The sequence below is a fragment of the Euleptes europaea genome, chromosome 18 (genome assembly GCF_029931775.1).
Source record: "Euleptes europaea isolate rEulEur1 chromosome 18, rEulEur1.hap1, whole genome shotgun sequence".
NCBI classification, from domain to species: Eukaryota; Metazoa; Chordata; class Lepidosauria; order Squamata; family Sphaerodactylidae; genus Euleptes; species Euleptes europaea.
In genome coordinates this window covers 6,030,462-6,049,308 of record NC_079329.1, presented here as the reverse complement: position 1 = coordinate 6,049,308, position 18,847 = coordinate 6,030,462, and the positions used below count along the sequence as shown (strand labels likewise).

At 52.4% G+C, this 18,847-nt stretch overlaps 1 protein-coding gene across 1 annotated transcript; it reads right to left on the bottom strand.

The window, feature by feature from the left end:
* Positions 1-4,683: 4,683 nt before the first annotated feature.
* SALL2 (spalt like transcription factor 2) lies at positions 4,684-18,560 on the bottom strand. Its single transcript, XM_056864082.1, has 3 exons — positions 18,488-18,560; positions 6,241-8,567; positions 4,684-5,106 (listed from the first exon to the last, which is right to left on the bottom strand). Exons 1-3 carry the CDS (start codon positions 18,558-18,560, stop codon positions 4,684-4,686), a joined length of 2,823 nt encoding a protein of 940 aa, XP_056720060.1.
* Positions 18,561-18,847: the final 287 nt, after the last annotated feature.

The following is an 18,847-nucleotide window of genomic DNA, read 5'->3' as shown; positions in this document are numbered from 1 at the left end:
GATTGGCCAGAAATGCTGGAAGGACCCAACCTGTTGCATCACAAAAATATTCCAGGTCTTGTGGCGCTAACGTATTTGCTGCACATGTCTACGAAGAATTAAGTTCCACAAAGCTTGCTGTCGTTTAAGTGTACATCAAATTGCAGGCTTATTGCAGCATCAGCTACTTCAGGATGCTTCGGTCTGCAAAGGCCAATGTCATGATTGATATGTCAGTGTCTAGGGTGCTGCAATACTCCCTTTTTCGATTTTGTTTCCCCCAATTAAAGGCTGTGCCGTCCTGAGCAACGTGGCCCCGTACAAATCTATGTATGTTGTGACTTGCTGTCAATGAATAATAATGTGCGTGTTAAGTGCCGTCAAGTCGCTTCTGACTCATGGGATCCCAATGAATCAATGTCCTCCAAAATGTCCTAACTTTGACAGCCTTGTTCAGGTCTTGCAAATTGAGGGCTGTGGCTTCCTTTGTAGAGTAAATCCATCTCTTGTTGGGTCTTCCTCTTTTCCTGCTGCCCTCAACTTTTCCTAGCATGATTGCCTTTTCCAGTGACTCGTCTTCCCATAATGTGACCAAAATACAACAGCCTCAGTTTTGTCATTTAGCTTCTAGGGAGATATCAGATCTGTGTTAAGTGCCATCAAGTCGCTTCTGACTCATGGTGACCCTATGAATGAAAGTCCTCCAAAATGTCCTATCTTTGACAGCCTTGCTCAGATCTTGCAAATTGAGGGCTGTGGCTTCCTTTATTGAGTCAATCCATCTCTTGTTGGGTCTTCCTCTTTTCCTGCTGCCCTCAACTTTTTCTAGCATGATGGTCTTTTCTAGTGACTCTTGTCTTCTCATAATGTGACCAAAATACGATAGCCTCAGTTTAGTCATTTTAGCTTCTAGGGTCAGTTCAGGCTTGAATTGATCTATAACCCACTGATTTGGGGGTTTTTTTGGAAGTCCAACTGCCAAACTATAAATAATTGTTATTGGAAAATGCATATTTAGCATGCGTTTTACTAAAGATAACGAACAATATGAATGTTAATTTGAGTTTGGATTAAGAATACCCAAGTATCATGCAATGAAGGACTTGTTCATTATGGAAGAACCTATAAATATATCTTTAAATTTATCAACCATTTACATTTTTATTCCTTTGAGTGGTTGCGTAGCTAGAGGCCCCAGTGCACTGCTTGGCCCGGGGGCCTATAATGCCGATAAGACGGCCCAGCTTTCATGGGGGAGTATCTCCCACCCCCAAATCCTTCCTACACCGTAGTTACTGTTGCTGAGGGGTCACTAACGCCACAAAGATGAAGCCCCTCCTCCAGAGATCCCCCCTGGGACCCACATGGAAAGTCACCCCCGCCCCTCACTCCACTCCACTTCTTGTTGGAAATAAGAGTCAGGGACTTGATAGTTCTGTCAAACTGCTTTTATTGGGGGAAATCAAGATGGCCGCTCTCTGCTTGGCTGGACAGGCCGGCACTCTGCTCGCCACTAGAGAGGGACCCTGTTTGCTACAGGGGCGCAGCGTTCCCCCGCTCCGTGGTGGGATCATGCCTCCTGGCCAAGCGACGTCCAAGCTACATTAAAAAGAAAAGACTAATCCCGCTAAAATTAGGCTGCAGTCGTTCCTCTGGCGGGGCCTGGATCGCGTCCCCTCCTCCCCCACCACCCGCAATCAATGTCGCTGGAACCATTTTCCCCTGAGAAAGAGAGAAAAAGGGAAAGGGAAAACAAAAGGAATACAGTTAGAAAGGGTAAATGGGGGAAAGTGCTCACATACCCTCTAGGAGCTACATGAACCTGTCAGAATAACTCAAAACCTCGGCCAAGGGTGCGCCACCCAGAATCCTCCGGTAAGCCAAGACACCAAAAACCATCGAGTCCCACATTGAAGAAGAAGAGGAGTTGGTTTTTATACGCCGACTTTCTCTGCCACTTAAGGGAGAATCAAACCGGCTTACAATCACCTTCCCTTTCCCTCCCCACAACAGATACCCTGTGAGGTAGGTGGGGCTGAGAGACCTCTAAGATAACTGTGACTAGCCCAAGGTCACCCAGCTGGCTTTGAGTGTAAGAGTGGGGAAACAAATCCAGTTCACCAGATTACCCTCCATCGCTCATGTGGAGGAGTGGGGAATCAAACCCGGTTCTCCAGATCAGACTCCACCACTCCATACCACCGCTCTTAACCACTACACCAAGCTGGCTCTCAGATGCCACTGGCCAATCAGATGCCACCAAATGGCGCACAGAGGCCAAAGTTTGGGGGAAAGACATTGAACAGCTCTTCGCTGCGTTCTCAAAATACTCCTGAGCCACCCATGAACTGGGAGGAGGCCCCGACACAGATGCGCACTAAAAGGAACGTGCATTTCTTCTCCACTCAGTAATCTGATTTCAAGGGACCCTAACAATTGCCCGCGCACGTGCCTTCTCTGTTGTGGCCTCAATTTTGTGGAAAGGTCTGTCTGAAGAGGTCAGGACGGATCCCACGCCTCTGTCACCCCACAAATTATGTAAAGCAGAACTGTTCAGGATGACATTTCTAGAAAGGTAATTTGGCAGGCGCCTTCACACATGCTGAATAATGCACTTTCAACCCACTTTTAATGCACTTTAACGATAGCTTGCAGGTGGATGTTGCCTCTTCACACGGTAAAACCCAGCTGCAAAGTGCACCAAAAGTGGATTAAAAGTGCATCATTTGGCATGTGTGAAAGCACCCTATAACAGACCAGTTCGGAAAAGAACCTATAAAGTGAAAAGGGTGTACTGGACGTATCTGTTTGCTGGGGTGTTGCGGGGAGATAGTTGTGAATTATTTATTTATGGTTGTGAACTTCCTGCATTGTGCAGGGGGTTCTATGAACCCAAGCCTCCCTTCTCCTCTTCCTTGCCGATTGATAGAATTTACAGATTTTGTAATATACACTGTGCAAAACTTCCCTCTTCAGAGACAGACAGACGGTTCCAGCCATAGCAGAAAGGGACCTTAGGAAGCATTTTCTAATAGTTATAGCGGTTCCTCAGTGGAACAGGCTTCCTCGGGAGGTGGTAAGCTCTCCTTCCCTGGAGGTTTTTAAGAAGAGGCTAGATGGCCATCTGTCAGCAATGCTGATTCTGTGACCTTAAGCAGATGATGAGAGGGAGGGCATCTTGGCCATCTTCTGGTCAATGGGGGTGTGGGGGGGGGGAGGAGGTTGTGAATTTCCAGCATTGTGCAGGGGGTTGGACTAGATGACCCTGGTGGTCCCTTCTAACTCTGTGATTCTATATCCAACCTGATGCGGGTTATTTATTTCAGGGGTCCCCAACACAGTACACACCAAAACCTTTCCTGTCGCTCGCCAAATGCTTTCAGAAAGTGGATAGGGCTAGCTGGAGCTTTTGTCCAGCAGAACTTCTGATTGCCTGTGTAGCTTCAGACAAATCCTATTTAACAGAGCTTCTATCTCAGTCGTCGAAGAGTTATGTGTAACCTCAATCCCTGACATTTTGAAGTTGGCTCCACCGACTGGGGCAAGAAGGGTTGCCAGCTCCGGGTTGGGAAATACTTGGGAGATTTTTCAGGGTGGAGCCTGAGGAGGGCGGGGTTTGGGGAGGGGAGAGACTTCCGTGGGGTTTGGGGAGGGGAGAGACAATGGCAGAGAATCCACCTTCCAAAGCAGCCATTTTCACCAGGGGAACTGATCTCTATCGGCTGGAGATCAGCTGTAATCCCAGATCTCCAGCTAGTACCTGGAAGTCTAACGGGAAAAAATAGCACGATGGCTCAAAATAAATAGAATGTAATAAATCAACAACCATGTACAATTTAACAACACAACTACATACATCAAGTGTAATGAATGATAGTCCGCAAAAGTCCAAGATAATTAGGCAATGTCCGAAAACTTCGGCTTGTCAATTGCACAACGGCAGGAAGCCTTCTATCGAAGAAATTGAGGATCACCAATCGAAGAAATCGAAGAGGGCGTGCCTTCCGGATCTGGATACATGTTTCACAAACATTACCTTTGTCAACCTACTATAAACCATAAGAATTATCATAAGACCATGTTCTTCCTATCGGAGGTAGCAGTGTCTGTTTCGAACCCCCGGTTGGTCTTATAATTCTTATGGTTTACAGTAGGCTGAAGAAGCTAATGTTTGCAAAACATGAATCAAGATCCGGAAGGCACGTCCTCTTCGATTTCTTCGACTGGTAACCCTCAATTTCTTCGATAGAAGGCTTCCTGCCGTTGTAAAATTGACAAGCCGATGTTTTCGGACACGGCATAATTATCTTGGACTTTTGCGGACTATCATTCATTGCACTTGATGTATGTAGTTGTGTTGTTAAATTGTTCATGGTTGTTGATTTATTACATTCCACGTTTATAATAGTTGATTTATTATATTCTATTTATATTGAGCCGTCATGCTGTGTTTTTCGTTAGAAATTTACATTGCTTTCAGCATAGGTTCTTTTTTTCTACTTGATTTAATCTAACTAAGTACCTGGAGGTCAGCAACCCTATGCGGCAGCCATTCTGTGGGCATGCCCATTGCCCTGTGTTGGAAGTTCCAAAGGTGCCCACAAGCTCAAAAAGTTTGGGGACCCCTGGTTACAGACTGTACTGGGGGGGGGGCGCTCTGTCTTTCCCAGCTCCCTTACCTGCTAGGGCTTTATCCAGATCAAGTTACTTCTCCCCCTTCTCTTGGTTCTCAGGCACACCTTCTGGAGCTGGGGGCGGCGGAAGAAGAAGCAGGGACCCTGCGGCAGGTTTCTCCTTGGCCTCCCCAGGAGCTGCCTTCCCCTGCATGCTGCCGGAGCCAAAGAGGCCCTGGGCAGCCATGCCGGAAGCCGACGAAGAGGCGGAGGATGAGGCGGAAGCAGCAGAGCCATGGGCCGACTTGGTTGGGAGGCCTCCGGAAAGGAAGGCTGTGTACTGGTTCCAGAAAGAGAGGGGTCCCACCCCCACAAGCTGGGCTGGGATGTCGCGCCCCAGGAAGTCTTGCAGCTTCACCTGCCCCCCCGACAGGACGGGCACGGGGCCATCCAAGGGCAGGCGCTGTCCGTGTCGCGCCGGGTTGCTGCTCCACGGCGGGCTGCCCATGGTGACCTTGCGGAGCAAAAGAGAAGCGGGACAGGAAACACGGGTAAAACTAACAGGAACACATTGCCGAGCGCCAAAACTTAAAACCAATTTAACAGCCACAATTCCTTTCAAGGACTCCCGGAAAGTGTGGTTTTGGGAGGAGAAGGAAAGAACTACAATTTGGGAGGGGAAGGGAAGAAGGAGGAGGAGAGTTGGTTTTTATATGCCAACTTTCGTTACCACTTAAGGAAGAATCAAACCAGCTTACACTCACCTTCTCCTCCCCACAACAGACACCATGGCGGGTGAGTGCTGAGAGAGCTCTAAGAGAGCTGTGACTAGCCCAAGGTCACCCATCTGGCTTCATGTGGAGGATTGGGGAAACAAATCCAGTTCAACAGATCAGCCTCTGCCCGCTCATGTGGAAGACTGGGGAATCAAGCCCAGTTCTCCAGATCAGTGTCCACCACTCCAAACCACTGCTCTTAACCACTACACTACCTAGGTCTGATCCAGAAGGGCCTTTCTTATCTTCTTTAAGAATATAAAGAATATAACAGATTAGAAGCAGGCCATAAAGAAAGGGAACCCCTCAGTGAAAAGCTGGGGTAAAAAGAAATATGTTGGCTTGGTGCCAGAAGGACGGTAAAGCCCGCCCCTTGAAATGCTGCTTTGTGATTGGCTGTAGAGGTCGTCATCGTCGTCCCTGCGGAAATCCAAGTCCCCAGCCAAAATGCATTTTAAAAGATGAAAACAAAACGGAGTGCCCTAAAAGGAATGGGGGAGGGGAACCCAAGCCTCATTTTAAAAGTCCATTCTTCTGCCCAGAAAGAACTCCCAGGAAGCCTGAATCCCCGCCTCTTCACACACTGCTTTGTAATTGGCTGTGAGAGAAACCAAGCTTGCGTGCCCTGCGCTTTGCCTTATGCATGGGGATTTCACCCGGGCTGAGCTCAGGGGAGAGGGAAGAATCAGGTTAACAGAGGAACGGGAAGTCCCAGGATTTGTGAGGGCTGGCAGCGAGGTCATCTCTAATGGACGGAAAACTCATGCATAATCCCAAGGAACAACCGAGAAAGACTGGGGGCGAATGTGAGTGAAAGTACCCATGCATAAATGACCACTGGGAAAGGAGAAAAGGTCCCCTCTCTCTCTTACCTGGTGGTGAGCAGTCAGTGCGTGTTTGCGCAGGGCGGCTCTGTCTGGAAAGGCCTGTTTGCAAATCCCACAAGCCAAGGCCGATCCCTCTTTCGCCTGGCTGCCCTGCGGCTTCTCTGATGGACCAGCTGTCCCCTTCTCCTTCCCCTGCTCCTCCTCTCCCTCGTCCGGCACGGTTCCCCCTTCCTCCACTTCCATTTCCGTTTTCTCTTCCCCCTCCTGAGCGGGGCATGGAGAGCTCCCGGCCCCCAACGGGGAAGCAACGTTGGCACCTCCCTCTTCCTCTCCTGCCGGTCCAGCTTCCTCCCCTTCCTTGGCGGGGCCCGGAGCTTCCTGTTCGGGGCTGGAGGGTCCCTCCGCCTTCTCCACCCCGCTCTCTAGGGAGTCTTCATCGGTGGCTTCTTCCTCGTCTTCCTCGGACAGCTCTCCATCTTGCGGCGGGGGCCGCTGGAGCGGCTGCGGCTTCTCCCCTTCTCCCGGGATGGCCCCTTCGGGGGTAGGGGACTCGGGCAGGAGCGCCCCGTTGGGGATCTGCCCCCCCAGGTGCATGCGGACATGCTGCTGCAGGCTCACCGCGTTGGTGAACTTCTTCTGGCAGATGGGGCAGGAGTTCTGGGCCCGGGCAGCCGAGCTGGTCTTGTGGCCCACAAAGTGGGCCCGCAGGTTGCCCCGGGTGGAGAAGGCCCGCCCGCAGACTTTGCACTTGAAAGGTCTCTCCCCGCCGTGCTGCCCGTAGTGGAGCTGCAGAGCCCGGGGGCAGCTCAGGACCCGCAGGCAGATGACGCACTGGTTGGGCCCAGCGGCGGGCAGGGAGGAAGTTGAGGAGGAGCCGGCAACGGCTTGGGCGGCGGTAACGGGGGTGGCCCCCGAGGACGGGGACCCCTGGCGGTCGATCTTCTCCACGAGCTGCTGGAGCTTGGAGGTCTCCGAGGGCGAGGCCTCCAGGATGTAGGGGAAAGGCACCGCCGCCGCCGCACCAGCTTTGAAGTGGTTCGCCAGAAGGGCCCAGCTGGGCAGCGAGCCCACCAGCTTCCCCAGCTGAAGCCGGGTGCCGTCCGCCTCCCTTTCCGGCGGGGTGTTCTCATCCCCTTTCCCCTTTGCCTCCACAGCCTTCATCAGGACCAGCTTGTTGAAGCCGGGCAGGGCCTGGGCCGCGGCCGATGGAGAGGCCCCGGAGAGCAGGGTGAGGCTCTCGGTGGCGCTGAGGGCCTTCCGCTCGGTGGCGGGGGGAGGGGCGCCGCCCTCCTCGCCCGCCTCACCCTTCTCGGGCGGCACCGACATGCCATAGGGCAGCCCCGAGGTGGTGAGGACGTAGTCGAGGTGCTCGGGGACGGGGTGGGGGTTCATCTGGACGTGGGGGTACTTCTCCCGGTGCCGGTGGAAGTGCACCTTGAGGTTGCCGCGGGTGGTGAAGCGGTTGCCGCAGATGTTGCACTTGTAGGGCCGCTCGCCCGTGTGGGAGCGGAGGTGGATCTGGAGGGCGCTGTCGCTGCCGAAAACCTTACCACAGAAGCGGCACTTGTGACGCCCGCCCGGTTTCTCCTCTGGGCCGGTGTCCCCGCCGCTCCCGTTCTTCGGCCGCAGCAGCCCCGGCGATGTCGCCTGTTCCAGCCCGCGGGCAGCCCCCAGGCACTGCGCAGCCAAGAGCCCCGTCGCCGTGGGGAAGGCCGGCGCCAGGAGCTGCTCGGCCTTGGGCACCCTGGCCCCGCCGGGGAAAGGGTGGTAGAGGTGGAAGAAAGCCGGCTTGGGCGCCTCGGGGGAGCTGGAGGCGGGGATCCTCCCCGGCTCGGTTTTGATGGAGAAGACAGGCAAGGGAGGCTTGGGCGGGACAGTGGCCGCCGGGGCTGGCTCAGACGACGGCGCGGGGGAGCCCACCTGCCCCAGAGACCCCAGCAGCAACACCTGCCGGCAGATCTGCTCCGTCATCTGCATCTGGTGGAGCTGCCGCTGCTGCAAGACCCGCAGTTCCTCCAGGATGAGCGGGATGTTGAGGTGTCCGGCGGGGACTGTGGAAGGGGGAGGAGGTGGGGGAGGCGGCGGGGGGAGGGGCGGGGGAGGCGCCGGCTCCTGGCCCGGCTCCGCCGACAAGGGCCTGCATTCCACATCCATGCTTGGGGGGCTTTCAGGACGGGCCTCCGCAGAAGAGGAGGAGGAGGAAGAGGAAGAGCTGGCGGTCTCGTGGCCCCCGCCGGCCGCAGTGCCGGCAGAGGAGCAGGCGGGCTGCTCCGGGCAGCAGGACTCCACATGTGCGGAGAGCTCCAGGGGGTCCTTGAAGCTGGCACGGCAGGAGGGGCACGATAAGGGGCCCGACTCATCTCCGGTGTCTCCTGGGGAAAGCGGGAGGGAGAAAGGGGGGTGCAGTTAGTCCGGGGGGGGTACGGAAGACCTGGGACACAGCTAGGAAACAACACCGGTTCAGAAAAAGCTGAAAGAAACCAAAGGGCCTCATCCAAAGGAGAAGCCTGAGAGGGGATATGATAACCATCTTCAAGTACTTGAAGGGCTGTCATATAGAGGAGGATGCTGAGTTGTTTTCTGTTGCCTTGAACCAGAACCAACGGGTTGAAATTAAATCAAAAGAGTTTCCGTCTAGACATTAGGAACAATTTTCTAACAGTTAGAGCGGTTCCTCAGTGGAACAGGCTTCCTCAGAAGGTGGTAAGCGCTCCTTCCCTGGAGGTTTTTAAGCAGAGGGCTAGGTGGCCATCTGTCAGCAATGCTGATTCTAGGACCTTAAGCAGATGATGAGAGGGAGGGCACCTTGGCCATCTTTTGTTCACTAGGGGTGTGTGGGTGGGAAGTAGTTGTGAATTTCCTGCATTGTGCAGGGGGTTGGACTAGATGACCCTGGTGGTCCCTTCCAACTCTATGATCTCGCTCAAATCCCACTATGAGAGCCAACGTGGTTGTAGTGGTTAGAGTCGGGCTAACATTTGGGAGACCCGGGGTTCAAATCCCCGCGCTGCCATGGAAGCTTGGGCCAGTCACACTCTTGCAGCCTAACTTACCTGACAGGGTTGTTGTGAGAATAATACAGAGAACAGGAGAACGTAAGCTGCCTTGGGCCCCTCTAGGGGAGAAGGACATTTACTAATTAAAGAAGTGCATAACGGCTTCCTGTCCAAAGGGTCCAAGGGCAAGCTGGCAACCTCTGCATCTAGCTAATAAGAACATAAGAACATCAGAAAAGGCCCTGCTGGATCAGACCCAGGCCCATCAAGTCCAGCAGTCTGTTCACACAGCAGCCAAACAGTTGCCTCTAGGAAGCCCACAAACAAGACAACTGCAGCAGCATTGTCCTGCCTGCGCTTCACAGCACCTAATATAATAGGCATGCTCCTCTGATCCTGGAGAGAACAGGGATGCAGCATGACTAGTAGCTATTTTTACTAGTAGCCATGGACAGCCCTATCCTCCATAAGAACATAAGGAAAGTGCTGCTGGATCAGACCAAGGTCCATCAAGACCAGCAGTGTGTTCACACAGTGGCCAACTATGTCCCCCTAAGGAAAACCTCAAACAAGACAACTGCAGCAGCATTATCCTGCCTGTGTTCCACAGCACCTCATACTGGTGCTGATCCTCTGCTCCTGGAAAGAGTAGGTATGCATCATGTCTAGTATCCATTTTTACCAGCAGCCATGAATAGCCCTATCCTCCATGAACATGTCCACTCCCCTCTTAAAGCGTTCCAAGCTGGCAGCCACCACCATATCTTGGGGCACGGAGTTCCACAATTTAACTATGTGTTGTGGGAAGAAAAGGAGCCCCGTGGCGCAGAGTGGTAAACTGCAGTACTGCAGTCCAAGCTCTGTTCACGACCAACTTTCTCTACCACTTAAGGGAGACTCAAACTGGCTTACAATCACCTTCCCTTCCCCTCCCCACAACAGACACCCTGTGAGGTAGGTGGGGCTGAGAGAGCTCTAAGAGAGCTGTGACTGGCCCAAGGTCACCCAGCTGGCTTCATGTGAGGGAGCGGGAAAACAGATCCAGTTCAACAGATTAGCGTCCGCCACTCACGTGGAGGAGTGGGGAATCAAACCCGGTTCTCCAGATCGGAGGCCACCGCTCCAAACCACCGCTCTTAACCACTACACCACCATAAATGGCCTTCGTGAGCTAACAGACACACGTCTCCAAGGTGCGGAAAATGCAAGGCAAGGTTGGATGGGAGGCATGGGGGGAGGGAGAAAGAAAACTCCATCCAGCACAACAGCGGGTCGCGTTGTGTCTGGCTCCTGGCTCCGGGTTCAAGCGTCTGGCTCCCCTCCCTTGGCAAACAGCAGGCCCCAGCCCCACCTCGAAAACCCCCTCCCCAAAATGCCATTCTCCCGCGACCTGCCCACCGAATTCCTAAAGGAAACCTTATCAACCTGGAAGGTGCGGGAGGAGGATCCTGCGCGTGGGGATGGAAGAAACAATGGCCATTTATGCCTGGGAGGTTTTGCCTTGAATTTGCTGCTCTCTAGATGCACATTTTCCCCATCCAAATTCTCAAAACTCTGCATTGGTGCTTATTGTTGAGTTTGGAGAATTTGGATGGGAGAAATGTGCATCTAGAGAGCAGCAAATGCAAGGCAAAACCTCACAGGCATAAATGGCCTTTGCCTTGGGCTTGCTGCTCTCTAGATGCACATTTCCCCCATCTGAATTCTCAGAACTCTGCATGGGGGCTTATTTTTGGGTTTTGAAAATTCAGATGGGGGGAAAAAAATGTGCATCTAGAGAGCGGCAAAACCTCCCCGGCATAAATGGCCAATAAGCCCCCATGCAGAGTTTTGAGGATTCAGATGGGGGGAAATGTGCATCTAGAGAGGGGCAACTCCAAGGCAAAACCTCCCAGGCATTAAACGGCCTCAACAATAAGCCCCCGTGCAGAGTTTTGAGGATTCAGATGGGGGGGGGGGGAAAGGTGCAGCTAGAGAGCGGCAAACCCAAGGCGAAACCTCCCAGGCATTCAATGGCCACAGGGAAAGGGCAGATCCTGCAGCCAGGCCCGGCTGAGCAGAAGGGGTCGCGTCGGCTGGCCCCAGTGGAGGAATGCAAGCAGGCGTGCGCGCAGGCATTGCGGAGGGGGGGGCTGGGATGGCGCCGGGCCTGCAGCGAGCGGCCCTTCCTCCCCCCACCCCCGGGGGAAACGGCAGCACCCCCCCCGGTCGACGACCCCCCATCCCCTCCCCACCCCACCTGGCCGGCCGAGGCGCCCACCTGCGAGATCCCCCATCCCGCCGTCCTCCTGCTCCTGCTGCTGCCCGCGCCCTCGGGGGCTGCTCATCCCGGCCGCCGCTCCCCAAGGATGGATGGGTGGGTGGGTGGGTGGGTGGAGGAGGAAGCGGGCGGGCGGGGCGGGGCGGGGCGGGCAGCGAGCAGGCGAGCGGCGGCGGCGAGCGGCTCCCACCCGGCTGCGGCAGCGGCGGCGGCGGCGGCGGCAGCAGCAGGGACCTCTGGCGTCTGGAGGGCGGCGGCGGCGGCGGCGGCGGCTCAGGCCCGGGGAGGAGGGGAGGCGCGCGACGCCTTCGTGCGCCAAGGAGCGCACCTGGAGAGGGAGGGGCGGAGGGAAGGATGGGGCGGGGTGCAGGAGAAGGGAGGAAGGAAGGAAGGGAGCTGAGAAGGAAAGAAAGAGAAAAGCTGAGAAGGAATAAAGAAAACTAGGAAGGAAGGAAGGAAGGAAGGAAGGAAGGAAGGAAGGAAGGAAGGAAGCTGAGAAGAAAGGAAGAGAAAAACTGGGAAGGAAGGAAGGAAGAAAGAAAGCTGAGAAGGAAAGGAAGAGAAGGTAGGAAGGAAGGAACGAAGGAAATGCGGGAAGGAAGGAAGGAAGGAAGCTGATAAGGAAGATAGGAAGGAAGGAAGGAAGCTGAGAAGAAAGGAAGAAAAAAACTGGGAAGGAAGGAAGAAAGAAAGCAAGCTGAGAAGGAAAGCAAGAGAAGGAACGAAGGAAACGCGGGAAGGAAGGAAGGAAGGAAGCTGAGAAGGAAGATAGGAAGGAAGGAAGGAAGCTGAGAAGGGAGAAAAAAAACTGGGAAGGAAGGAAGAAAGCAAGCTGAGAAGGAAAGCAAGAGAAGGAAGGAACGAACGAAGGAAACGCAGGAAGGAAGGAAGGAAGGAAGTAAAGCTGAGAAGGAAGAAAGAAAGCTGAGAAGGAAGGCAGCTAGGAAAGAAGGAAGGAAGGAAGGAAGGAAAGCTGAGAAGGAAGAAAGAAAGCTGAGAAGGAAGGCAGCTAGGAAAGAAGGAAGGAAGGAAGGAAGGAAGGAAGGAAAGCTGAGAAGGAAAGCAAGAGAAGGAAGGAAGGAAGGAAAGCTGAGAAGGAAAGCAAGAGAAGGAAGGAAGGGTGAGAAAGAAGGAAGGAACAAACGAAGGAAACGCAGGAAGGAAGGAAGGAAGGAAGGAAGGAAGGAAGGAAGGAAGGAAGGAAGCTGAGAAGGATGGAAGGAAGCTGAGAAGGAAGGAAGGAAAGGAAGGAAGGAAGGCAGGAAGGAAGGAAGCTGAGAAGGAAGAAAGAAAGCTGAGAATGAAGGAAGGAAGAAAGGAAGGAAGCTGAGAAGAAAGGAAGAATGAAAGTGGAGGAGGAAGGAAGGAAGCTGAGAAGGAAGGAAGGAAAGCTGAGAAGGAAGTAAGATTGATTGTAGATACACTGAATAACAGATAGCCAGTTTGGAAGAAAGGAAGGAAAAGAAGACTCCCAGACTTTTAGAGCACTCACCCAATTTTTTAGGAACCTAATTCCTGACTCTTCAAGTAGGATAGACTCCTGGGGTGAGATTCACATGTTATTTTCTTCTCTTTTAGAGGTACACTTGGAAGTGCAAACTGTCAACAGCAAGTGGAGACCAAGTTATGTATGTGAAGACAGGGATGCTCATAGGTCTAGGGCTACTCTGGCACAACTTTAAGGCTGATGATGAAGAAATTGAAACTGTTCAAGGTTTTCTTTTCCTTGGCGCCATCATCAACCAAAAGGGAGACCACAACCAAGAATTCAGGCGATTGAGACTGCGAAGGGCAGCTGTGGAGGAGCGAGAAAAGCTCCTTAAGTGCAAGGATGTGTTGCCAGGGACCAAGATCAAGCTAATTCATGCCATAATATTCCCCATTACCACGTATGGGTGTGAGAGTTGTACAATGAAGAAGGCTGACAAGAAGAAAGGAGATTGTCCCTGGAAAAGACAATCATGCTAGGAAAAGCAGAAAGCAGCAGGAAAAGAGGAAAACTCAACATGAGACAGATTGACTCTATAAAGGGAGCCACGGCCCTCTGTTTGCAAGACCTGAGCAAGGCTGCCAACGACTGGACGTTTTGGAGGACGTTGATTCATAGGGTCGCCATGAATCGGAAGTGACTACACCCTCTGACACTGAATTCCACATTTTAACCACACATAGTTTAGAGCCAAGAAATCAGGAGATTGAGACTGGAAAGAGCAGCCATGAAGGAGCTAGAAAAGATTCTTAAGTGTAAGGATATATCACGGGAAACCAAGATCAAGTTAGTCATATTTCCTATTACTATGTATGGGTGTGAAAGCTGGACAATGAAGAAAGCTGATAGGAAGAAAGTAGATTCCTTTGAAATGTGGTGTTGGAGGAGAGTGTTATGGATACTCTGGACTGCCCAAAAATATAAACAAATCAGTGGGTTATAGATCAAATCAAGCCTGAACTGACCCTAGAAGCTAAAATGACTAAACCGAGGCTATCATACTTTGGTCACATTATGAGAAGACAATAGTCACTAGAAAAGACAATCATGCTAGGAAAAGTGAAAGGCAGCAGGAAAAGAGGAAGACCCAACATGAGATGGATTGACTCAGTCAAGGAAGCATGGCCCTCAGTTTGCAAGATCTGAGCAAGGCTGTTAAGGATAGGACCTTTGGAGGACATTGATTCATAGGGTCACCATGACTCGGAAGCGACTTGACGGCACTTAACACACACCCAGTATAGAGAAGTGTTACCTTTCATCCATAATCAATCTACTGCCCATCAGCTTCATTGGATGCCCTCAAGTTCTAGTATTTTGGGAGAGGGAACAAACTTTCTCTTTGTCAACTCTTTCCACCCTGGGGGCATAATTTTATATACCTCTATCATGTCCCCCCATTAGTCATTTCCTGTCTAAACTGAGACATGAGTTAAGAGGAGAACGGCGCCCTCTATGGCAGCAGCCTCATGCTGCCGCTCCTCTCATTTATTTGCCTATTGCTCCACCCCCCCCCCCCAGGATTGCTAACTCCAGGTTGGGAACCCCTCTGCTTTAGCCACTACACCACATGACCGCTCCATTGTCCCCCCCTGCCCACACGCACATGACCATGCATCTGACAAAGTTTGTAAGCTTAGACCACAATTCAATTATAGCCCACGATCCACATGAACACATGAAGCTGCCTTATACTGAATCAGATCCTTGGTCCATCAAAGTTAGTATTGTCTGCTCAAACCGGCAGCAGCTCTCCAGGGTCTCAGGCAGGGGTCTTTCACATCACCTACTTGCCTAGTCCCTTTAACTGGAGATGTCGGGGATTGAACCTGGGACCTTCTGCATTCCAAGCAGATGCTCTACCACTGAGCCACAGCCCCTCCCCATTTGTTCTCCCTAAGGCAGGGGTGTCAAACATACGGCCTGGGGGCTGGATCCGGTCCCTTGAACTCATATCCGGCCTGGGAGGCAGCCCCCCCCCCTCGTCCCGATCTGGGCTGGCGAGGCATGGCCCGGCCCAACCAAGTGACATTTATATTATATCTGGCCCTCGTAACAAATGAGTTCGACACCCCTGCCCTAAGGAATCCTATGCCTCAACAGGGACAGATTTCCATCTCCCCAAACACTTGGCAATAGTCAGATCGTTCTCTGCCACCGCACACAGCAGCTAAAATTTATTCTGCAGCGGAGGAACAAAACCGTGCATGAAACCTACTCTTCTTTCTCTCTCCCCCCCTTCTACGTGCATCTGAAAATCCCAAAGGAAGCTGGACGCTTAGTCAATCCAGTTCAATTGTCACAAGCAAATGCCCAAAAAGAAAAAAAAAAGGGGGGGGGGAGAGAAAGATCTAACTTAACACAAGAGAGACTATCTGGGACTCGGGGAGTTACTTAGCAACAGCACAAAGCCCAGAGAGAGCAAGAGAGAAAAGGGGCAGTGTGTGGCAAAAATGTGTGTGAAGAAGTGTGACAGGGCGCATATGTGTGTGACGGTCTTCCTGGCTTGGGGAAGCTGCGCATAATGTGGGGGGGTGAGCGTGGGAGAAAGCTGTGATAGCCCGTGCACTAGGGTTTGGGACCCAAAGTGTGCTCACATGGCAGAGCATGAGTGGCGGAGTTCTGAGAAAAGAAGATTTGGCCGAGGCCTTTTTCAGACTTTTAAACTTTTTTGGCAGAGGACAAACACATCGATCCTATGCATGTGCAAAGTGAAGGAGGTTTCTTGGCGATGGAGAAAGAACACCACATGAAATTAGCTGGGGCATAGGATCGATGCGCTCTTCCTGACGATGGAGCATGTGGTGGCACGTGTGGCTGTGACCCTGCTTCCTCTGTCCACCCTAAACATGTTGTTGGAGAAAGGCTAGAGCATGGCAAGATGCACATGAGCCCCGGGCTGCAGATTGGGTCTTGTTTCGTCCTTACTGAGCGTGGCGCTTCGGTGGGGAAGCAAGAAGAGAGGTCCCTGCCCCAAGGCGCTGACAATCGCAACTTCGACACCAGCTTAGTTTGGGTAGGGAATGGGGACTCAGGGGGTGAGCCTAAAGATGAGCTTTGGGGAGGGTTTGTTGGAATGCTAGGAAGCAGTTTCCGGCATAAACGGCAGTGAAAAAGAGCTGAGTCATTTGTAGGACTTGGAAAGAGCATAGGACAATATGCATATGCACATCTGTGCTGCAGACGCATGGGTTTGTATGTATGTAACAGACTCACTATGAAAGGGTATATGAGAACGCACTCCGTATTACACAGGGTTTCAGGGCAAGAGAAGTTAACAGGTGTGTATATATTTTACAGTAGTTCAGCAGTGGGATTGGCTGCCTGGGGGTGGGGGTGAGCTCCCCCTCTCTGGCAGTCTTCAAGCCATGGCTGGACGAACACTTATCAGGGATGCGTCATGCTGATCCTGCATAGATTAGGGGGCTGGACTAGATGGCCCCTTTGGCCCCTTCCAACTCTATGATTCTATATCTGTAAGATATTCTTTTAAAAAACTTCATTTATAACCTGACTTTCTCCCCAGTGGCGACCCAAAGCAGCTGCCATAAGTTCTCCTTTCCTCTGTTTTATCCTCTCAACAACCCTGTGAAGTAGGCTTGACGGAGTGTGGGACTGGCCCAAGGAGCTTCCATGGCAGAGTGGGTATTCACACCTGGGTCTTTCAGCTCCTAGTCCAATCTCTGCACCACAGTGGCTCTCAAAATCGCACGGGCCAGAGCGTGGAAGTGCAGCTAAACTGGGTTGGCCTTGTCAGAATGGATTTTTCACTGGGGGGGGGGGGTAACCGGGACCTCGTTTTACTTATCTGTTCACGTCTATATTGCTTTGCACTGCATAATGTGGCCTGGCTCACTTGCTCAAGCCTCCTGAAATGGCTTTCACTCAGCAAGTGTTCATAGCTTATGGCAAGCACAGGCCCAGATTGCATGGGTAGGTGAATGGGTGAATCAGAAGGTTCAGCAGGAGGAACGAAACCTGGCAACTCTTTCAGCCATCCACCCATCTGGTAGCTGTTAGCAACTTAATTCTTCTATCAAATGTAGATTCCAAACCTTCATCTGAAATAGGAGGGTACTGATAACACTGGCCTGCCTTGCAGGGCTATTGGGAGGATTCCTGACGTAATGTTTTTGAGACCATATCAGGGCTAAGTTCTGTTGGATCCGCGTTAGTCTCGGGAGCTTTTCCAATGCTGCACTCAATATCGCTAGTTGTCTCCCCACCCCCTTTCTCTCTAACCATTCAGCCACACTTCCTGGATGCCTTTAGGTTTTAAAAGTTGTCTGGGTGACACCTGTACAGGGTCCCAATTGGACCCTGCTATCGCTGGTGCAAATTGTGAAGACACAGAGAAGCAAGAAAAAGAAAGAAGGGGGGGAGAGGAAGGGGGTAAGTGGAAGGTGAAGAGAGAGAAAAAGTAGAAGGAAGAAAAGTAGAAGAAAGGAAGGAAAAGAGAGAAAGTGCTAGGAAGGAGGGAAAAAAGAGGAAAGGAGGTGGAAAAGCTGAAGAAAGGAAGGAGGAAGAATGGAAGCAAGGAAGGTAAAGAAAGAGAGGAAGGAAGGGGGAAGTAGAAGACAGGGAGGGAAAAAAGTAGTAGGAAGAAGGAAAAGATAGACAGAAAGAGGAAGGATGGTGGAAAAGTTGAGGGAAAGTAGAAGACAGGGAGGAAAAGAGAAAGAAAGTGGAAGAAGGGAAAAAAAGGAGAGAAAGTGGAAAGGAAGGAGGAAAAGTAGAGGAAAGGAAGGGAAAGAGAAAGTAGAAGGAAAGAGGAAAAAGAAAGAAACTAGTAAAAAGAAAAAGGAGAGAAAGTGGAAAGTAAGGAGGAAAAGCAGAGGAAAAGGGAAAGAAAGAAAGGAGAAGGAAGGAGGAAAAGGAAAAACTAGAAAGAAGAAGAAGGAGAGAAAGTGGAAAGGAAGGAGGAAAAGTGGAGGAAAAGAAGGGAAAGAAAGAAAGGAGAAGGAAGGAGAAAAAGGAAAGAAACTAGAAAGAAGAAGAAAAAGGAGAGAATGTGGAAAGGAAGGAGGAAAAGTGGAGGAAAAGAAGGGAAAGAAAGAAAGTAGAGGGAAGGAGAAAAAAAAGAAACTAGAAAGAAGAAAAAGGAGAGAAAGTGGAAAGGAAGGAGGAAAAGTGGAGGAAAAGAAGGGAAAGAAAGAAAGGAGAAGGAAGGAGGAAAAGGAAAGAAACTAGAAAGAAGAAGAAAAAGGAGAGAAAGTGGAAAGGAAGGAGGAAAAGAAGGGAAAGAGAGAACGTGGAAGGAAGGGAAAAGAAAGAGGAAGCGAAGGAGGGGATCACCTGTTGCCGGCGCGGCCGGCCCGGCCCCGGCAGCGTGCGGGCTCCCCTGCCGCCCCGGAACCGGCCCATCCCGAGCCCCCAGCCCCCTTCCCCCCCACCCATCCCGGTCCAGCCTGCCGCTCCCCCGCTCCCCTCCAGCTGACGACTCCCCCCCCCATTTTCCCACGCTGCCCCCCCAGCCCACGCGCGGCACCTGCTAGGGGGACCGCCCCCCACCCCCAGCCCACCCCGGGGTGGGATGGGGAGACCCACCGTTCTCGGAGGCCGTGGAGCCCTCGCAGTCGGAGATGAGCTGCTGGGGGTTGCGCTGCTTGCGGCGAGACATGGCCGGCCGGGGGGGGGGGGGCTGGGGGGGCGGGGAGGGGACCCCGATCCCGGCCTTTGGTGGGGAGCCAGCGGTCGCCGGGTCCCTCTCCCTCCGGACTGGGATCCCTCCGGTAGGGTCTCTCCCCCCCCCAGCCCCCTCCGCCTTCACCCTCCGGGGCACGCCCCCTCCTTTGTGCCCCTCCTGGTAAAAGCAAAACTCTTAATCTTTCTGTACACTCTTTTGCTTTTGTGCTGGTCCCCGGGGGGGGGGGGAGGATTTAACTCCTTCCTTTCCCGGAGCCAACT

Bases quoted from the DNA above. Each gene is read 5' to 3' on its own strand.
- SALL2 (XM_056864082.1), bottom strand. From the start codon at position 18,560: ATGTCTCGCCGCAAGCAGCGCAACCCCCAGCAGCTCATCTCCGACTGC. The intron at 8,568-18,487 runs GTGGGTCTCCCC...CGCTTTCCCCAG, and splicing joins CTCCACGGCCTCCGAGAACG to GAGACACCGGAGATGAGTCG. The intron at 5,107-6,240 runs GTAAGAGAGAGA...TTGCTCCGCAAG, and splicing joins CACTGACTGCTCACCACCAG to GTCACCATGGGCAGCCCGCC.